This window comes from Leptidea sinapis, chromosome 18, assembly GCF_905404315.1.
Source record: "Leptidea sinapis chromosome 18, ilLepSina1.1, whole genome shotgun sequence".
Lineage (NCBI taxonomy): Eukaryota > Metazoa > Arthropoda > Insecta > Lepidoptera > Pieridae > Leptidea > Leptidea sinapis.
In genome coordinates this window covers 8,545,059-8,568,156 of record NC_066282.1, presented here as the reverse complement: position 1 = coordinate 8,568,156, position 23,098 = coordinate 8,545,059, and the positions used below count along the sequence as shown (strand labels likewise).

General features: G+C 36.3%; 1 protein-coding gene across 2 annotated transcripts in view; it reads right to left on the bottom strand.

Annotated features, from left to right (window-relative positions):
- Positions 1-17,509, bottom strand: part of LOC126969568 (UNC93-like protein MFSD11) — a 46,506-nt gene extending 28,997 nt beyond the window's left edge. The window contains exon 1 of one of the 2 annotated variants that reach the window (XM_050815097.1): positions 17,256-17,509. In XM_050815097.1, the coding sequence (XP_050671054.1) occupies positions 17,256-17,342 (87 nt within the window). In that variant the 5' untranslated portion in view covers positions 17,343-17,509. The remainder of the gene's footprint in view (positions 1-17,255) is intronic. The other variant, XM_050815096.1, reaches the window with a different exon arrangement.
- Between the last annotated feature and the right edge of the window lie 5,589 nt (positions 17,510-23,098).

The following is a 23,098-nucleotide window of genomic DNA, read 5'->3' as shown; positions in this document are numbered from 1 at the left end:
TGTAAAGTAGATCCTGTAGTTGTTTCATACCACAACCTAAGAGTTGAACAAAGACATATCAACATTTATCAACTTTACGTCACTCGAACGGTTGGCTCAGTGGAAGAGCGCTCGTACGGAACACGATTAGTCGCGGGTTCGAGTCCCGCATCGTTCATAAATGATGTTTTCAAATTTATTTGTGTAATTAATCCCAGAAGTGAGGTTTCACTTTATCACTTTAAAAAAAATAGCGAATCGTCTTGTATTTGCTACATCTATGGTATAAACTTACATTATATAACATTTTCATCTTAATTTTAGGCCGCTAGAACACCTTGTAGCCATTTGGAACAAGGTGCACGAGGCATCTCAATACTTAATACAGACACTAGAATGTATTAACATACTAAATATTTGGGTTGTAAAACCTTGATGCGATGCAATAAAAGAATCCACCAATTTATTGCCTTACAAAATGACAATAAAATATCTGAATCGGTATTGGATACCGAAAAAGGACAATGTTCCACTTTCCGATATTACCAAGGTGACAGACAATAAACTAAGAATTATTGCAATAACGAATTATTGTAGTTGTGAAATCTATGTAGGCGTGTGTTATATAAACAACATGTTTGAAAGAATCATTTAGGGTATGTTCCGATATGCACTGCGAGCACTGTACAGTGCTATCTCGACGACCTGTATAGCCGAGTGGTTAGCGATCCTACCTACTAAGCTAGAGGTCCCAGGTTCGAATCCCGGTAGGTGCAAGCATTTATATGATGAATATGGATGTTTGTTTCCGAGTCATGGATGTTTAAATATATTTATGTATGTTTATATGAATTTATGTATGTTTAAGTAAGTATATTGTATAAATATATCATTGTCTTGTAACCCATAACACAGGCTATAGATGCTTAACTTGGGGCAAGATAATTTGTGTAAAAAGTGTGTCAATATTATTATTATCACTGTAGAAAAATTCGTTCCGTTATGGACTGCCAGTACCTATACTACCGCAGTACCCTAGGCACTAGTGACTAGACGTCAAAAATCGCCGCCATATTCTACTGTGAGCACTGGCGTTTTCGAGGTAAGGTACTCGCAGTACTTTGATCACGTTATCAGTTAAAACCACTCGAGTGCCTAACTTTTACACCAAATATTTTTAGTTTGACAGTACCTCAACAACAGTTTTTTTTAATGAACTAGAAAACTTTAATACACTCATTTGAATGCTGCGTCAAAAAGTGCATATCGGAACATACCCCTAATAACAACATTTTTTTCTATACCGGAATCGCTTCGTTGTCTCCAATGACCTGTATAAATACCACTGGACAGGCTGTTCCATATGTTAGACAGCAAATTTTTTGTGCCTATTTGAAGCGCCACTCGCGAGCGTCCAGAGAACTAATTTTGACGTATAATACAAATGGCTGCGAAGGAACGTACAATACTCTGATGTATTTTTGCATTTTGAATTAATTTCGTTCGTTTTCCCACCACCTATCGATGTTTGCTGAGGTTATCATCACTAGTTTTAGTACCGCAGACTCTCGCTACATGGCCAACAGTGCCAAAATGGCGAATATCAAACAGACACAAAAGCACTTTGACAGCCGCCAGTCTAGTGGTATGGTCACTGGTTGCCTGCGTTTGTAACCCTCATTCTCATAGTCGAGTGCTGTGACGCGTGGAGGAGTCTAGTTGATGTTATAATAATACTAACTTAGAAATCAAATATGTAAGCGTTTTGTTGAACATGATTTTATGTTCGTACTAGTAGCTACGAAATGTATATAAAATTATACAACAATTTTGATAACAGTGTTAAGCATTTTTTAAATTTTAAGTGAACTTTTTGCATGCTTACTTACATTAGCCGAATAGAAGACATTACATTAAATTTAAGATTTATAATGTAGGTACCTATACTGTATTCGAAGCAACAAATAAATCAAAGTAAAACAAATTGTTTCAAGGCAATTAAATAATTTTATTAAAAGACATGCCTGCGCCTGTTTTCTTTATCAGGACAATACCCAACATGTCCGAATAATTGGGGGATTTTCTAAGAAGTACGGCAGTCCATGTGAAAGAGTGTGAACTTTTATCGTCTCTATTATAATACTCGTATTAATTACCATGGAAATGTATACTCAAGCTAACATCTTATGACTGCCACAAAAGTTAAGAAGCTTTTTTAAAATTAGTGTGTGTGTACTTATGTATGCACGCATGAAGTTATACTTCTTTGGCGTAACAAAGCGAAAATCCTCAAAATGATTTATTGCTCGTGCTATTCTACGTTTGTAGAAAGAACAATATTGTAAAAATCTTGCAAAGATTTAGACAGTTAATTATTAAATACCGATTACGGCTGTATGGGCTAGAACTTTGCCTATCATAATAATGGACGAAGAAACAAAAAAAATAGCGAACGTCGCAAACATCAGAAAATTCTAGGACATCAACCAACTTCAACCTGTTATTTTTGTGTTACAGTGATGCGCGCGCATCTTAAAACTTCATACTCATTATTTTTTCATAACGCGCCTAAAGAAGTATATTTTTATATAACTAAAATTCAATCATTGTGAATACAAACAAGCTATAAAACACCTGTTCTTATTTTACTTTATCAAAAAACTGAAAATTTATCATAAAACAGATGAGCTAGAAATGTTTAATGTAGATGCTTGGGTGAACAATGTGAATCAATATAAACAAACATACATTTACATATATGCTGGTCTGATAAGAATGTAGAATAATTAACACGTGCTATTTCATTTGGTTCAATAAGATATATCATATACATATCCCATATGATTACCTACTACAACTTAGATCAGTGCATTAATAATAATTAGTAATTACCCACGTAAAGTTCATGTTTGCAATTATAATGTTAATATATTCTGATTTCATTTATTTATACTCTACCACCATTTTGATTATAAATTAAGAATAAGAGCTTAACATTTTGTTTTATCGCTTCGTTTTATTCGAAACAAAGGCCAAAATGAATGTTAAGGCCATTGATTTATTGTCCCGAAAACTGGTTATTTACGACGGACTAGAGTCTAACGGCCTTACAAATAAACTTGGTATAAAGTTATATCTGGACTCATTTTTTTAATTTTGTTTTTTGTTTATTTTCAGAATGCTTGTTAAACAAAAGTTTCAGATGCACTGACACGAGCCCGGTCGCTTAAGTGGCAATGGGTAGGACATATTTCACGATACACTGATAAACGATGGACAATCCTAACCAAAAGATGGAATCGACCAACGCGGCTTAGGCGAACGAAGAGTCGACACACCAAATAAACGGTGGACTGATGACTTAATAGAGATAGCAGGAAAAGACTGGATGCATAAAAGCAAAAATCGAACACTTCGGAATAAACTGGAGGAGACCTTTACTGTAACGAGATCCACACAACAATACTCCTCTTACTTTACCACAATCTTACTAACACCAAACTATTAGAATGAAATCCTATCTACTAATACTACTAATAATTCGCTTTGTGTAAAAAGAGTAATGGAATACATGAGGCTTTATTATTATCATTATTAAAGTTATATCTGAGAAAAAACCAAGAATTTGTAAAATGTTGACTATATCGCTATGTCATGTGTTTATGTGTAAGGCCGTAAAAGTCCAGTCATGTCCGGATTTATCCGGACGGATGGTAATAATCTCGCAGCCGGATCTCGTACTAGTGCGACATAAACGATATAATTTTCGCTGATAACAATGTCCCAACATGACATGTTATTAAATAACAACCCTTGAAAATCGGTATCTCTCGAGTAAAGCAGCTTGACCCACATTTAGTGAGCGATCCTTGAAATTATCGACCATATTCAACGATAATATCATTCGAGTACAAGATCGATTATTCGTAATTTCGATAATACTTACCTCAGACACAATAAAGTATTATGACACATTTATCGAATTGTCAATCGAAGTAAACAAAGTAATTGAGTAACAATATATTGACAGGTAGGTATTTAGAAGTCTCAACTGCAGTAACAATTAATCTATTATTGTTCTTAGAATAGGAAGATAAACGATTTTGCGAGTATGGCAAATGATTGAGGCGTTGCAGATATGAGATACATAGGTATAGATACATTTCAATATGTAAGCAATTAATATTTTTTGTCCACAAAGACTATACATAACTATATATGTGTATTTTTAAGAAACTGACGTAGAGGCACATCTCAGGCACAGCACATCACTTGACACAAGAGGAATGGCGGGGGAATTGTTGCCGGCTTTTTATTAAGGTTCCGTAGCCAAGTGGCAAAAAACGTAAGCCTTATAGATTCGTCATGTCTGTCTGTCCGTCCGTATGTCACAGCCACTTTTTCCGAAACTATAAGAACTATACTGTTGAAACTTGGTAAGTAGATGTATTCTGTGAACCGCATTAAGATTTTCACCCAAAAAAACAATAAGATGAATGAGGTTTATATAACTAAACTGAATAGTTTGCGCGAGAGACACTTCCAAAGTGGAAAAATGAGTGGAAAACGAGCTTTAATTAGTTTATTCGGACATTTATTATGTTTCCCCCGTTTATTTGCAATGCTGCCTGACATTTGGAAAACTTTTAAATTATCATTGTATTGACAGTGTTGTCATCGATATAGTCAACATTATGCGTATTCTTGGTTTATTCTCATGTATAACTTTATTCCAAGTATATTAAAGTAAGGCCGTCAGTAAACGGTGTAAGTATGATTAGTGGGTTTTGCTGGTACATGTGATTAATCCAAAACATTCAAAGAGATGAAGCTTCATGCGCAGAAAAACAAATAAAGAGACAGAGAGTGGGAAAACTTGGTAAAACACGTTCTCCAAGGGATGAGAATTAGAACTGATCGGTAAGTCACCCTTGAAATGACCCCACCAAGTAAATTCCATCACACTCGTTACAGCCGCGATGACATGAAATATATATAGACACAAGAAATAAGAACATAACATTAATAGCGTAATTAATAAACGCGAAGTAAATTTATTCCAAGTTTAAAACTTTTTGTATTAATCTTACCTTTGTCACTACAGAATTACATGACAGGGAGAAGTAATCTTAAGCTTGGAGTAACTTTACACTGCGTTTATTCAAAGAACATAAAAAAGGAATGCTACAAGTGAGATAGTCTAGGTACTAATACCCACACAACATGTTAAACAGGTTGTTACTACTACTTAGCTATTCATCTATACTCGACGTACCTATACTGCGCCTATTTTCCGTGGCTGGGTCATGCCCTTTTAAGCCCAATCCGAGTTGGTCAACTTCACAATCAACTTTTAAATTTCTTCACACATGTTTGTAGGATTCCTAAAGAAGTTTTCCATCACTGTAAGAGCGTCGAATAAACTTACTACCTACCCGCAAGGTCTACTCGCAAAATCGACAACGATATATTCGGAACGATACGATAATACTCCGAATATATCGCACCTACCCTTCTCTAACAAATGTTCGTATTCTACATCGTTTATCGTAACAACATCGTAACCATAGACTTAAATATGTTTATAAGTGTCAAAAGTCAAAACACAGCTTAGGCGCTAAGGACCATGCCAGACTCTGCACCACCAATTAGCATCATTTACACAAAATGTAATTATTCAAAATTTATGTAATGAATATGAAATGACCACTTACAATTTAATAAATAAAACTTGCGGATAATAAAATGTAAAATAAAATAACTCAACCCTTCTCGTCGACTTCCTATTTCTCAGGCGGCCATTTGCATTACTTTCTAAATAAACGATCAACAAAATTACCTAAATAACTTGGTAATAAACAAATCCTGTTGAATAGTAAATAGGCCCCCTGACGTCGATGACGTGACATCGTCGCTTTGTGTTGTTGTGTGCAAAACAAACATGACTAAGACATTATTTTTTTTTTTATGGAATAGGAGGACAAACGAACGTACGGGTCACCTGTTGTAAAGTGATCACAGCCGCCCACAATCTGTTGCAACACCAGAGTAATCACAGGAGCGTTGCCGGCCTTTAAGGAAGGTGTAAGTGCTTTTCTTGAAGGTACAAATGTCGTATCGTCCCGGAAACACCGGACAAGGAAGTTCATTCCACAGCTTTGTAGTACGTGGAGGAAAGCTCCTTGAAAACCGCACTGTGGAGGACCGCTACACATTCAGATGGTGGGGATGATATCTTGTGGCGTGTCGTGCAAAGGTGGAATTCGGCGGCAGGAATTAGGTTAAACAGCTCTTCGGAACACTCCCCGTGATAAATGCGGTAGAAGACACACAATGAAGCGACATCTCTACGCAACGCCAAGTGATCCAGCCGTTAACAGAGCACTGGGTCCCAGATAATTCGAGCTGCTCTACGTTGCACGCGGTCAAATGGGTCGAGCTGATCGACTGTCGACTGGGGTGCGCCAGACCAGAGATGACAGCAATACACCATTTCGGACCTGCGCTTTGTAGAGCGCTAGAATGTGGGCCGGCTTGAAGTATTGCCGTGCTCTATTAATGACGCCCAGTTTCTTCGAAGCCAATTTGGCTTAGCCCTCCGGATGGCCACGGAATTGGCAATCGCTCGAGATTTTGAGACCCAGTATTCCGATACTAGGCGAGGCTTTAAGGGAAGTGTTATCGAAGAGCGGTGATACGACAAATGCGGTTTTTTTAGTGGTAAACGGGCAAACTTGAGTCTTCTAGGGGTTAAATTGAACGAAAGGTTCAATTTACCCCATTCCGCGACCTTCTCAAGAGAGGACTCGATAGAAGACACAAGTTTCTACCGGCACTGGTCGACGATTTCCCGAGAAACCTGCAAGGCCCGTGTATACAGCATCACCAGTGCTGTCGTCTGCACAGCAATGTATGGTGGAGGTGTCCAACATATTTTTAATATGCAGAATAAATAGCGAGGGAGATAGCACACAGCCTTGGGGCACTCCAGTAATCACGGGCTTCGGGGTCGAGCAATATCCGTCGACAACGACCTGTATGCTGCGCCCAGTGAGAAAGCTGGAGGTCCACTTGCACAAGCTCTCGGGAAGCCCAAATGATGGAAGTTTTGAGCGGAGCGCCTTGTGCCATAAACGATCAAAGGCCTCCGCTATAGCCAGGCTAACTTCCAGGTCTTCCCCCGTGCTTTCAATAGCCGCCGCCCATCTATGTGTAAGGTATACCAGAAGATCACCTACCAACCGACCATGGCGAAAGCCGTACTGTCGGTCGTTCATCAACTGGTGACCCTCTAGGTATATCGGTTGATTATGCTCTCCATGATTTTGGAGAGCAGGGAGGTAATTGCAATAGGCCTGTAGTTTGCCGGATCCGAACTGTCTCCTTTTTTTTGGATCGGATGGACAAGGGCTGACTTCCATGAGTCAGGGACTACGCCTTTTAAATAAGAGTGCCAGAATAAACACATTAGCACCGGCGCTCAGGGGCACACGTTCTAAGCACGATTGGAGAAATTCCATCCGGCCCACTCGACTTCCTGGCTTGACATCTTCCCCCTTGTACTTCAGGCATGGAGCTCTGACACCGCGGGTTGGTCGGCGGTGTTTTTCCGTTGTCGTCAAGAGTCGAGTTGGAGGCAAAAAGAGCGCATAGGAGATCGATTCTCTTTTGCCGTATGGGCCAGGGGGATGTGCAACGGCGGCAGGGACGGCTGGTTGAAGTTACCAAGAGCAGCTTTCGACAACCACTAGAACTTGCGTGTTCTGGTCGGGTAACTGGAAAGCTGCTCGCTGATTTTAACGACGTGCTTCGATTTCGCACGGGCGATTTGCCGCTTAAAAAATCTGGAGGCACGGTTATATTTCCTCTAAGAACTTTGCAGTTCGGATCCTTTGTGCCCATTGCCGCAACACAAGTTCGATACGCGGCGATTGCAGTCAGGTGCTGCATTAACTAACGCATCGAACCAGGGCTGTGATCTGCTACCGATCGGTACTACAGAGCTTGATATAAAAATATCCGTGCCCTGTAGTATCACATCGGCTACTGCAACGGCGCAGGCACTAAGATCATCCGAAGGGAAACAAACCTTGCCCCAAGGGTAAGGTGGTCTGCGACGTTGGCGTCGGATAGGCACTACACTCCTGACCAGGCAATGGTCGGACGTTCCGAGAGGGGTGTCGACAAAGACCTTTAATTTAAATAAAAAAATCTATATGATTGATTGATATAAAGGGGTTGTGTTGTGATTCTGATTATTATTATTATTATAATGATGAGAAAACAGTGAAAGAATCTGGGTTAGGTAAAAAAAAAGTCTGTCAGAACTATTATAGCGAAACAGAACAATAGAAACTACAGAACTACTAACAACAAAAGTCAAAACGTAACAATGAAAACTTCAAATACAAAGCAATTAATATCACTACATGTACCTAACGGTAATGAAAATGCAAACCGTACTGATGCAACAGAGCTTGAGCGAGGGAGTGATAGGGGAACGGGGGGATTCGCGTGCCATAATATGAATTCGAAAATCAAAAACTCATGAACCGGCGCATATCGCATAAGAAAACAACAGTACTAGCCTTTGCACCACCGCGACCGACACTATAAGATAATCTAACGGTGGGTCCGATAAATTCGACAGCGATATATAGCTATTGTTGATAATGTTATGCATGTACACAGGCACATTAACACCAGGAACAAACATATACATTATGCCTACTATTCGGTTAAGACGAGTTAGTAGTTAGTATTTTGTAAGGCGATGTAGGTATATGCTTTTACAATATTATGATCTCAGAAAATATTCAAAACAAATGTTACAAAATTCAAAAGAATTGTTTGAATACGTTTGTTTGGTAAAGTTTACTATAGTATAAAATATGACTTTCTTAATTTTACCACAGATTATGAATAGCGCAACCGCCCTCTAAATTATGAATTTGATTGTAGCAGAATTTTATAAAAAAAAAAGAAAAAGTCCGCAGAGTTTCTTGCGCCCGTTCTTCACAAATTCAAATTCAAATATTTTTATTCAAAATAGGATGTGACATCACTTATTGAAAGTCAAAAACTACCACCCATTCCAAAATGAATGCCTCACACCTGAGAAGAATGGGCGCAACAAACTCAACGGGCTTTTTTTTTCATCGAATAAATATGTTTACAAAGTAATATTGCACAATTAAACTTATTATTTAATGGCCTGAGGGCGGTCACTCCATTCCCAATCTGTGGTATCATTAAGAAAGTCATTTATGTTATAGTAACCTTTACCACACAAACGTTTTTTAACAATTCTTTTGAATAACGTTGTTGTAAAAGAATATACATCGCCCCGCAAAAGACTTACTAACTCGACTTAGCCGAGCACAGCTCTGAAGCATAAATAAGTATAGATATGGATGTTTATTTCCCAGTAATGTTTATACGTACTAAATATATCGATGTTTGTCACAGACTATGTCTAGTTTGGGGTTTGATAAACTATATATATATATATATATATATATATATATGTATATATATATATATATATATATATATATATATATATATATATATATAAAAGAGATTTCCACGTATATAGTCACTCATCACGATATCTCTGGAACCATGAGAGCTAAAGACTTGAAATTTGGTACGAATATTGTTTTCACCGAGTAGAGGTCAGCTAAGAACGGATTTTACGAAATTCCAAGTTTTTTTTATTATGAACAGAACAACGTCTGTCGGGTCAGCTAGTTTGTGTATGAAAATGTATAAATGTATGAAAATTAAGAGTTATTTTTAGCAATTTCTAAGATCCATAATAACGATAAGATAAGTATTATTATTATTTGAAGAAAACACAATCGATAAAGATCGTTGAGCTCAATATAAAATAAAAATATTTATCCAACAACAATAGATTGATGTATCACGCCTACTTGAGCAAAGATTATTATTTTCTTTACAGATCGTTCACCTCATACGCCGTTGGGTGCTATCAATGGCTTTAGCTATTGTCATCGGGTAGAAAGTTTAACAAAACTATTGATCATTGCGACTCTTGGGTAAATTTATCGAAGCATCGTCGTGTCAATCTGAATTGAAATGTTTATACTATAGCTTTTTTTTTATGGAATAGGAGGACAAACGAGCGTACGGGTCACCTGGTGTTAAGTGATCACTCTTGCAACACCAGAGGAATCACAGGAGCGTTGCCGGCCTTTAAGGAAGTAGTACGCGGTTTTTTTGATGGTACCCATGTCGTATCGTCCCGGAAACACGCCACAAGGAAGTAGGAAGTAGCTTCTTTTAGCTTACCGGAAGGTAGCTACTTTCAAATATTATGAGAACTCGGCCGAAAGTTTAAGTATACTTCACAATTTATTATGTTTTTAAAGTGATAACCCTCACTTCTGAGATTAACACAAATATAACTGAAATCAAAAAATTCTATGAATGATACTGGACTTGAACCCGCGACCTCTCGCGTTCTATGCGAGCGCTCTTTCCAACTGAGCCAACCGTTCGAATGATAAAATCTTGTATGCTTTGTTGTTAAACATGTTTAGATTTGCAAAAGCGACATCTCAAGTCAATTTCTTAATATGCAAATATTGGGGTTGAGCAGGTTATCAACTGTAAAGTATATAGATATAGATGAAGACACAACCCGAGAATTGAACAAAGCATATAAGATTTTATGACGATACGTCACTCGAACGGTTAGCTCAGTTGGCAGAGCGCTCGCACGGAACGCCAGAGGTCGCGGCTTCGAGTCCAGCGTCATTCATAAAATTTGGTTTCAGTTTTATTTGTGTAAGTATACTTCATTCGTGCAATGTCAAATGTCATTTTAATGTGAAATTATAAAATGAATGGGAACATAAAAACGTAATGGAAAGATACAAAAGCAAGTGCGCAAAAGTGTCATAAACTAAACTACGTAACCAACGGAAAATATATCATTCTAAACTGCAGGTACTAAATTAAATAAGATTCTAAGCAGATACCAATTACCAAACCAAATTATAACTCGAATAATAACGATAACAGTTACCTAACAGACTTTCAGTACATTTTTTTTTTATTTTGTTGCATCGGGACAGGCAAAGGCAAAATCTCTCCGTTCAATTATATTGCAGCATATTGCTTGCTAACGTTAAAATTCTATTTTTTTTTTTTCTACGAAGGTGTAGCTTCTTCTCTTGATGAACTTTGTGTTAGTCTAACGGCCGTTCCCAATATTCAGTCTATCTCCGATTGTGGACTACTAGAGATAAAAATCGTAACTATCGTTAACTTTTCTGTCCCAATAAACTTACCGACGGTAACTCACCTTATACACGCTGTCTGTCAATTCTTTTTTGACAGACAGCGAGTAAGGTCAAAAAAGTTTGTATGGAAATTGCAATTAACGCGTCCCAATATAAGGCGATAAGAATGACTTATCGGATATATTGGGACAGCTTCAGATTATTGACAGCTAATTACTGACAGTAGAAGGTAGTAATTTATCTCTATCTGTAGATATAGTATTGGGAACGGCCGTAAGTCTGGTATAGAACGCACACATTGTAAAATCAAAATCGGTCAGGCATTATCGAGCTGTCAGGCAGTTTATACGCTTTTATGTATATTCCAAGTCTATGGTTTCACAATATTCCCAAGGACATTATGCAATAATTTCTATAATTTATTGTCAACAAAACACATTAAAATAAAATAATATTATAATAATGGCCATTGACTATGATCATATTATTCAATTACATTTTCCCTTTAAATACAGGAAACAATAAAAATGCCGGAAAGTTGCTTCCTCACTAGATGTCTTTCATTTTATCGCTTTTCTTGTTTAGAATTTCCATGAACATCAGGTGATTCAATTAAAATCTCTATACATATAATATATTAAGTATTTCTCAAGGGATGTTTTGTGGGAACGTCAAAACTTAATTATTGAAGTGAAACTTCTTCAGAATCGTGATTTCAAACCGGATGCAACGGAAAAAACGACAGGTAAGAGATACAATTACAAAAATGTGTAGGATGAAGCCGGCAAAGAATGAGACAGAAATATGCATACAATTTTATTTTTATGTATGACGCGAGTAGGTATACCTTGATATATTCTTATGTCATACGCACGACTTATAACTGCATAGTGCATAGACACCAGGAGAACATAAATATGGTAGCGGTGTTAGTAATGTCTTTCATAGCGGTTGAAACATGTGTCATCCTAGCAACATGTACCAGGACTTCATATGCAGTTTAGAGGTTCATGCACAATGCAGGTTTCACTTCTGACATGTGTGTCTTTGTACACACGCAATTTTTTTTAAGGAAAAGGAGGACAAACGAACTTACAGGTCACCTGGTGTAAAGTGATCACCGCCACCAATACCAGAGAAATCATAGGATCGTTACTGGCCTTTAAGGAAGGTGTACGCGCTTTTTTTAAAGGCACCCATGTCGTAATTTGTGGCGTGTCGTGTGAACGTGGAATTCGGCGGCAGGAATCAGGTAAAACAGCACTTCGGAACACTCCCGTGATAAATACGATAGAAGACCACACAATGAAGCGACGTCTACGCAACGCCAAGTGATCCAGCCGTTCACAGAGCACTGGGTCATCGACAATTCGGGCTGCTCGGTGTTGCACGCGGTTAAATGGATCAAGCTGATACTGAGGTGCGCCAGACCAGAGATGATAGCAATACTCCATGTGTGGCCGGATCTGCGCTTTGTAGAGCGCTAGAATGTGAGCCGGCTTGAAGTATTGCCGTGCTCTATTTATGACGCCCAGTTTCTTAGGGAATCCCTTTCGGGACAGATCTCTTCTGTCAGGGATTCAATCGTACTCACTCGCTTAACCATTCTGATCCGCGTGCCGGTACAGTTTGTAAGCTTTGCCCACTAATGGTATAGTGTTAGTTGCGCTATTTAAAGCTCATTACAGCAAATTATTGTCAAATGTAATAAGATACAATTTGGTAGAATATTATTATATTCGAATGATAAAAGTGGATAGCACAGAAACTTTCCTCCATGGAAAACCATTTTGTAATGTAAATTTTCATCACAATCGACTAAAGTAGTAAACAAGCATAGTTTTATTAAGATTAAAATTAATAATATTATTTTCTGATAATATGATGATGAATGCAAATCTCTTTAGATCTCAACTTACAAGCTGTGGTTGAGATAACTTTCAAGGTTCTAGTTCGTGATAAGTGGGCGTGATTACATTTGGGTGAAGGATATTGACTCTCGATTTCATATGTAAAAGGAAATGGCTTAGAAGTCGAAAGTTTTAAAAAGGCATGCAAAGAGGGCGTTAGTAATAGGTAGGTAATTGTGATTTTTACTGTTTCAAATTGCTTGCTGCGAAATAAATTTAAAGTGCTGCTGCAATATGTTATATGCTGTGGGTATGCTATATAATGTGGTATATATAATATATATAATGAAAATGTTCTTTGTTTGAGGCTCTTTCAAGCCTAAGCCACTGATCGTATCGACATGAAACTACCACCATTCGATGCGAAATTTATTCTAGACGGTTTATTTTTCGAATTCCAACGTTCCTTCATTAATTTATTTTCTATCAAAATTCGCCCAGCGAAGCGGGCGGAAATGGCTAGTACGTTTATAAAAAATCTTTTAACAACACAAATATGTACCCTAGAAGTGGAACAAAAATAGGATTTTTAGCGTGGACCCAGTTTAAAGTCCGAACTTGCGGACGCAAACTCGTACATTACATAATAGTAAAACGTTTATCTGCATTACGTAAAACAATGCTAGCTTGAAAACCAAGAACAGCAACAGACAGACGAAAACAACGGCGTATTGCATGAGATACATCGTATCGGACGATGATCTCGAACCAAGTTATATAATGTAGTCGGTTTGTCCGTCCGGCTGTATCACACTTGCCCCCTAGGCCTTAATGACCAATATCTGTTATTGTAACCTAGATTTCTCAGACACGAGATAATAAATAATTAATTGACAACTGAGAAATAGTTATGTAAACAATATTTATGTGGAATATTCATATGATTATACTTATGAATAAAACATCAACGGAGTGTTTAAGTCGATTTAAATGATTCAAATCTTTAAAAAAAAACCTTTAAAGGAGTGCTCGTCTATGTTGGTATTGTGCTCTGATTACATTGGCGTGACAATTCATTTCCATTAAGGTATATATTATTCCTAATTCCAGTCACAAAGACTGTAAAGTGTAAAACGCCATTACTCATAGTGCGGGTATTTCGATATTTATATTGACTTTCAATTGATCTTTCGTATAAATGTATAAATTCTCTAATGCACCATAGATTATACGCGATTTACATTTCAATTATTTATTATATATATAAAATTGAATTAATAAATTCATATTTATGGTGTATCTGTATAAATCACGTTTTTGTTACATCAGAGGATTCAAAGGAGCGTGGTTCCCTTTTTATTTAACTAAATTTTTATATAGTTCATTGAAATGGTTGTTGTGCTCCAGCTAACCCAACTTAGATCAAAGCAGGGCCGTACAATAATTTTCTAGCAATTGTTGATCCAACTAGTCGTGAACCAAATTAAACTAAATTAACTTTTACACTAGTGTTATATTTATTTAGGTTCATAACGAGTTAGGTACTGCCTGATTGATTATTGACATGCACGCCCCTGGATCAAAGCATCACATCGTTTTGTGTATATTTTTTTAACTATGAATGTCATATTGACCTGAAAACACTGGAGTAGAAAGTTCACTCAAAGTCTCAAATGGCGATGGGCTGGCCATGTTGGGAGATATGATGACAATCGATGGACAATTTACACCACAAAATGAAAAGGACCGCAAGGCGTGAGAAGTAGGGGTCGCCCGGGCGCCCGGTGGCAAGACGAGATTGTATCCAACGCAGGGAGAGACTGGATGACCATTGCTCAAAATAGAGAAAAATTGAATTCTTTGGAGAAGGCTTTTACCCTGAGGGGGTCCACTTAAGAAGGAGATTAAAGTGGATTAGTAGTAGATTTATTAAAGTTAATTAGTAATATAATTGTAAAATATTAAACTTAACAAATTTATGTAACTATTTATGTAACTAGTGTGGAATAAAATAAAGCTATTTTAGTATTATTATTATTATTATTATTTATTATTAGAAAGTTCACTCCGGAGCATTCTATTTGGAAGGAAGATTCAAATTCAAACTTGTTAAAATGGAATGAAATTTGAAATAATCCGTGTTTATACAATGCCTGCTTGGTTACTGAAAATTCAGGCTTGAAGTTTTATAACCCACAACGAAGTTATAGGGGGTCGAAAATGGCCTGAACGGCTTCGAGAAAAGGATGGTACAGCCGTGCCGCTTGATTATGCTCGACTTGGCGGGGACGCTTTCTAGTATTGTGTAGTCTAGGGTGATGGGCGCAGTGTGTTGTAATCGGGGTCATATCATGATATATTATACCCTAGGTCGGTTTGTATTTATTTTAGTTACAACACTTATACGTAGGCTTTGACGCTTGAAATTCTTTTGGATTTATTAGATCATCTTCTGGTAATCATTTATTGAAGAAAAGAAATTTATATATATTTTCTGGTGATAGAAAAGTTTAACTAATAAATTCCGTTGTGGCAACGAACCAGCGTTCGCATAAAATATGCGTTGATATAATAGATTTTGATGCGGCAACAAAATATAATTTTCAAGAGTACCAATTTTTTCTAATTAATATTTAATTACTTTCACTAATCATCGTTGAAGAAACCAAAAAATAACGAATGAGGCAAACATCAGAGAATTTTTGGAAACAATTTGAACCTGTTACTTTTGTGTTACAACTTACAGTGATGCGGGCACATCTTAAAATTTCACTCTCATCATTTTTTAAGAAGTATAACTCAAGAATTAATTTACATTACAGTAACCTTTACCACATAAATAATTACACTGTCTGCATAATTCGAAAACCAATCAATTTGAAAACCTCTGTATTGCACACAGACCAAATTATTTGAGCTTATATTTGAATGCACTAGACCAGATATAATAGTAAAAAAAATAAAGTTTAATAGAAAAATTGTGTTTGCACAGAAAAACTCATAATAAGTATTATTATTCATACTTTTATCATATTTACTGTAATATGAAAAACATTCCATTCCATAGGTTAGCTAAACATATAGCAAAACTCTTTGGAAACCACACTGTTGAGGATCCCAATGCAATCAGCATTTGAATCTTACACAATATAGGCCATAGGTCAACTCTATACTATTAATTGAATCTACAACTCTTAATTTGTAGAGAGTTTATAAATACCCACAAATGTAACAATAAATTTGTTAGTTATAAATAATTTGTCCATGAAAAAGAACCTTGACAACTCTCTTTTAATGTTATTTGTCCCCAGAAGATTATATTGACCGTAATAATAGAGTTTCAAACTGTGTATTTATGTACAGGCTAAAAGGCATAAACAAGCATTAAAGTCATTAATTTTCTCAAAATTGCTTCCTTTAACATTTGTTTTGATGTCAAAAATAAAACATTTTAACAGAAAAACAACCGAATTTAAAAAAAAAAAAACTATTCCAAAACATTCGATATAAAAGGCATAAAAAAGAATTTATTTTCTCAAAATTGATTCCTTTAGAATTCTTTTTGTTGTCATTTCTAATATACTAGATACTACTACTGTTTCCGAATCAAATGGTGCTCTGAGAGAGAAGAAGCGGCGAAAAAAACTCTCCCAGCACTCTTTTTTTGTGCTCATGCCACTTGCTTGGCTGTAACACTAAGCCTAGTATTAATAATGTACATACATTATTATTCCGTTCAAGTGAGAGGCTTAAACATAAAAAATCATTCAGAACACACCTCCAAGTAATGACCTTTGCAGAATGTTGACCTTTTACTATTACAAAAGCAATATTCCAGTAAGAATTCAACTGGTTGGGTAAATACTAAATTTATTAATTATCTGTTCATGTATGTGCATTTATTTAAGCATAAAAAATACTTTAATTTTTGGTAATAATTTTTGTTCACTATAATAATATAATAATTCATTGCTGACTTCAGCCGATAGCAAATTGCTACATGTATAAAATTAAAATATTTGTTTGTAAATAAAAACGAACAAGGCAGATGTTGATTATAATTAAAAAATATTATTAATTTAACAAACACATAACACAAAACCTACTTACTTAAAAAAATGCTATGCGATGAAAATATTAAAAGTATGCTTACCTCAATATTTCCCATCGTTTGGAAAGCAGTAAACACAAACATAAAACCAAAACCGAGCAAAATAACATTCATAAATCGTCGCTCCATCTTAACTTTAATTGAAAACAAATATACACTGAATTTAAGCTATATTATTTAGTTATTAATATATTACTTAACACGGACTATAGTTTTAAATTAATAGAACACAGCTCAACGGAACGCATTTGCTTTTATAATGCGATATTTTCCAGTTTCACACTACTTCAAATCCAATCAAATCTCCCTCCTCAAGTGGCAAGTACTTCTTAAATTTTGCTTTACAATTTTTTGCGCTATTTTGAATACAGTATGGTCGGAAATCGCAATCAGCTTTCCTACGTTCTTACATTACATTTACTATTTAGTATTTACTCGACGTGGATTATGTAAGCCGTAAGGCAATGTCAATTGTCACACTTCAACAACCTATGTTTTTTTTCCCTCTTGTATCAGAGATTATGGCTCCGTACGATGTGCATCAGCCTTTTAAATTTTATTGACTTGATTGTATTCAATTTTATTTTATTTTCATCAAGTTGCTGCTACGAACTGCGAAGTTTGTAATCACGGTAGTTTGGGTCATATATAAAACTATAATGATATATTAAAATTAGATCAAATCAGAAAAAAATCAAGGTAATATGTTATATATCTACAACTTAATATTATTAGATACTATAAACATTTACCATTCATAAGGGGCCCCATTGGGGGCCCCAAGCAATTTTGATACGGGTGCCTGCTAAGGCAGTGACCAATCCAGTCCAGTTGACTGGATTGACGGTCCATTTTTCATTTCAGCTTGCCTATTCGAGTGCCACTGAAATAGTGTGAAAGGATAATATAGAGCTTCATTATACGTTGAACACAATGAACCTAACAATAAAGTTAACTGAAAACCAAACTCTTCAGTTTGTTTCTTTGTACAGAGAACATAGTTTGAATGGGCTGTTTATCCTCTTAATTGGGCCATTGTGTCAAACAGAGAACATTTGTGTTTACATACCACTTTATAAACAACAGAGAGGCATCTAATTGAATGGGATACTTTTCACATTTAGTAACTAAGTATTCATAATAAGTCATGCCTATCTGTTTTTAATCTAAAATGACACCCAATTATTTCTCATAGTTATTATGTAGTTGATATAGTATGATTATCGAATTAATATATGGAAATCGTTGATCGATGAAAAGTTTGAAGTTGGGTCATAATATGAGATATTAAAAGACGTGTGGCACTCGGTGACTGCCGCGGTAAAGCTATTGCATAGCATTTTTATCAACTTATGCAATTATAATTATTTATTTATTTTATTTATGCAGTATTTTTTTTGATAAAATTAATTAAAAAAAAAGCTTTAAAAAAAAGCTAACGGGAAGTGTGTAAAATTTTATTTGCAAGATTTGATTACGGACAGACAGCGGGACAGGTGAAACTAAATAAAAATGCTTGTCATAATAATAAAAATTAAAAAAACGTGATAAATAACATCAAGAAATAAAAAAAAACAAGACGTACCCCAGGCTCGAACACGGGACCTTCTGCGCAATAAGCATCCGTGTAACCGCTGTTCCCCGGCAACTCTTATGACCGTGGCGAAATATCTTATTTATTATTCGTTATTTTCGTTATTCGAATATATATCGAATTTCTGGATTCGGTTTCCACGCTCAAGGCCCGCGATAGAAGCTATGCAATAGCTTAAAAAATACTGGTCCAGACAATAACTATACGATTAAAGAAATGGTAATGCATTGATATTTAAAAGTATAGATAGGTTACCTAGACAATATTCGGTGTTTGTTAATATTGCACTAACGCACACATGAATAATTTAACATTGCAATAGCACACTACATTACAATTACACTTCAAAGAAGGATAGTAAATGCAATTATCGCAAGTGAAAAAGAGATAAATCTAACTTGCTAATTGCTTTGTGATTTGCTTAGAAAAAATACAGAATATTTCATTAGACATGAGTTTTTACTGTACACCGTTATTTATGCCTAAAACATGATTCATTCATGAGTTAGTGGCGATTGCATCCACATAAGTTGGCGAACCAGTATTGTTTGGAGTGCCAACTAATCAAATAAGAGAGAGGGAGACAGAAATAGACGCCAGACAGTAGACACTTGACAACAAAGGACGCGAGTCGCAAAGAGAGACGCTAACTTTTTACCCGCGAGTGACATAGGCTTTAAATTGTATTATATAAATTACTAGCTTCTGCCCGCGACTTCGTCCGAGTGAGACTCGTTTATATCGTAGCTCTTAACAACTATGATACGACTCGCTTGACAGACTCTAGCAGGCAGGTTAATGAATAAGGTTTATTCGCTATTTTCGCTATGGTGGTAGAATTGTGCTGAAGTTTACCAACAAAGTGATATTACAAATTACAATGCATTATTGTAAATGCATGATATTATTGTTGTTTAAACAACAATATTGTTATTGTTGTTGCATTAGCTATAGTAGGTACTTCCTTATACACTACATTAGTGGTTCTGCCTTGAGGTGCTAGTATGACCAAACTGCTCGGCGAACTTACTCTAGAACAAACCACGTAAAGCTGCCCGTGTGAGAAGCAGTCCCCCCTTAGGTCAATCCCTGCCGTTTTTAACGACTGATCCTGTGATTTATTAATGGTCATTGCATAACAGACCTTAAGGGGGAACTGCAACCTTTTAAATTCAAACGGGTAGTCAGATGGTATTAGAGGTATGCGTGGTATATACATGGAATTACCTCTAGCGTAACCAGTAATGACAGTGGCCTCTACCAAATTGTTATGTAACGCTTTTATACGCAACCTGGTCCCATTTTACAACTTGGGAGGGTTCAGATTACGCAGTAACATTACTGGAGCACCCACTTTAAGGACCCACTCAAGTTTATGAGTTGGTAGTCCAGGCGGGTTGAGTTTCTTCAAGAATTCCACAGGATATTGAACACCATCATCCGTATTTACTACAGAGTCCACAGAGTTGTATTGAAGTTCAGCGCCTTCGAACGCCTTCATTTGTGTCATTAATGACAGAAACTTGGTCGTTCTTAGGACTCAGAATAGCACGTTCACACAACCACTCCATGCGTTTATTGGGCAGGTTTTGGACATCTGGGTAAATTTGGGCTATTAGGTCTTGAACGGTGTGCACAACTGACGCAAGTTCTGGAGGAATTACAATTTTACCCTCAGTTATCGGATTTTCTCCATTCCCTATTTCTTCTAAATTCTGCTTCTTCAGTCTTCAGCTAATTAAACTGTGACCCCTCCCATCGTGAAGTTGTTCACTCGGATGTCTTTTAGGGTTCTATTTAACGCTTCAAAGGCCCCCTTGTGCGACATAGTGCTTTCGTCCCAAACTATAATTTTGCAATCGCGCAACACTGGTGCTGCGATGCTTTGTTTTCGGATATTTAATAAGTCTGAAGGAAAGAAAGTAATTCAAGAGGCAGCCTGAAAGCCGTGTGAGCAGTTTTGTCTCCCTCCAGAAGTGTGGCAGCGATTCCTGATGACGCGACAGCCAAAGCGATACCCCGGTTATTTCTTACTTTTGCTAATATTAAATTTATAAGAAAAGTTTTTCCAGTGCCACCGAAGAATCTAAGAAAAAAATGTCCCCAATCTCTCTTTCAATGCTGGCTAGAATTTGTTGATAAACATTTGCCTGTTCGTCTGTCAATAATTCCTCGTGATGCGATACTACCTCTCCCAGGGCGCAAGGGTCATAATTTGTTTCTCGTAGATATTCGCGATTATCCAGGTTTACTGCGGATCTTTTTGGTTTAGGTAAACCGAATTGATCCAAATGTTTTCCAGCTTGTGCTAAAACTACATCTTCGATAAATATCAAGCATTTGTTAAACACCTCATTCATGAGTAACTCCGCACCATTTTGCAATTCTCTTTTAAGTTGCCGTTTAATGTCATCCAAAAAACTGTCCCTATATTTTTGCAAAAGGCTTAAGGGATCAGTAAGTTGAGAATGTAGTAATAAGCGTAGGCCTAACGAGAAAAACGGCAAAGAAGCCACCTTAAATATTTATTTTATTCTGTTTTTAGTATTTATTGTTATAGCGGCAAAAGGATCTGTGAAAATTTCAACTTTCTAACTATCACGGTTCATAAGCCTGGTGATGAACAGTCAGATAGACAGACGGACGGACAGCGGAGTCTTAGTAATACTGTCCCGTATTTGCCCTTTGGGTACGGAACCCTAAAAAAATTGAGGTGGGCACTCCATACCATACATGTAACCAAATGTCAAAAAAATCAATTTTAACCCCCTATTTTTATAGCTCAAAAAAAGAGCTTCCCCATACACACTTTGCACCCCTATTTAGCTTCTGCCTGCGACTCTGTCCGCGTGGGTCTCGTTTAAATATTGTAGCGCCATACAAACCTCCACATCCCCATTTCATCCCCTTAAGGTATGATTTCCGGGATAAAAACTCCTATGTCCTTCCGCGGGTCTCAAACTATCTCTATACCAAATTTCATCTAAATCGGTTCATACAAACTTTGCATCCCTTTTTAACCCCTTTAGGGGTGAATTTTTTTAAAACGCTGAATGTCATTTTCTTGTATTGTAATAAGGAGTCCATACGCAAAGTTTCAAGTCTCTTACTTATAATTTTACTCCATCCCCATACAAACTTTGCACCCCTTTATAACCCCTTTAGGGGTGAATTTTTTCAAAACGCTGAAAGCCATTTTCTTGTATTGTAACAAGGAGTCAATACGCAAAGTTTCAAGTCTCTTACTTAAAATTTAACTCCATCCCCATACAAACTTTCAACTCCCTTTTTACTCCCTTAAAGGTGGAATTTTCAAAAATCCCTTCTTTCGTTATGTAAACTACCTGTTGTGAAAAAAACAGCTTTCTAAACAGGTTCAACGGTTTGGGCTGGGCGTTGATTTAAGTGAGTGAGTCAGTCAGTCAGGACTTTTACGTTTATATATAAATTATAACTAAGAAGTCACGTAGATAAACTTTATTTTGTTAATATTCTCGAGTGCAAACGCAATAAACAAAAGTAAATATCGAGTCGGTGTGGTTTAATTTACAAGCTCCCCGACACGACAAGCTCGTGTAGTAAAAGTTATAAAGTAGTAAAACAGCATTGAAATTAGGTAAATAAAGTGTCATTGATTTTATAAAAAAAATAGTTAATATTCATTTTAAAATATAACTACATTGATTATAACAATTATTTGTGCATAAAATAATAAAAAACATACAGACATAACAAAATAAAACCGAATTGCATTTACAGTAAGGGTCCCATTTTTCAATTTTACTAACGACGGATCCCAAATAATTTTAAGTGTACAATTATTATTAAGCTATTGCATAGCTTCTATCGCGGGCCTTGAGCGTGGAGACCGAATCCAGAAATTCCGTAACGAAAATAACCTAACACTTACTTACTAAATGTATATAGATATTTCGCCACGGTCATTTCAGTTGCCGTGGAACAGCGGTTATCACGTATGCTTTTTGTGCAGAAGGTCCCAGGTTCGAGCCTGGGGTACGTCTTGATTTTCATTTAATTTCTTTATTTTTTTTTATTACGTTTTTTTATTCTTTATCATTATGACAAGCATTTTTATTTAGTTTCACCTGTCCCGTTGTCTGTCTGTTATCAAATCTTGCAAGTTAAATTTTACTCAGTTCCCGTTTGCTTTTTTTAAATTAATTTTATTAAAAAAATACTGCATAAATATAATAAATAAATAATTATAATTGCATAGCATTACCGCGGCAGTCCCCGAGTGCCACACGTCTTTTTTTTTATATTTTATATT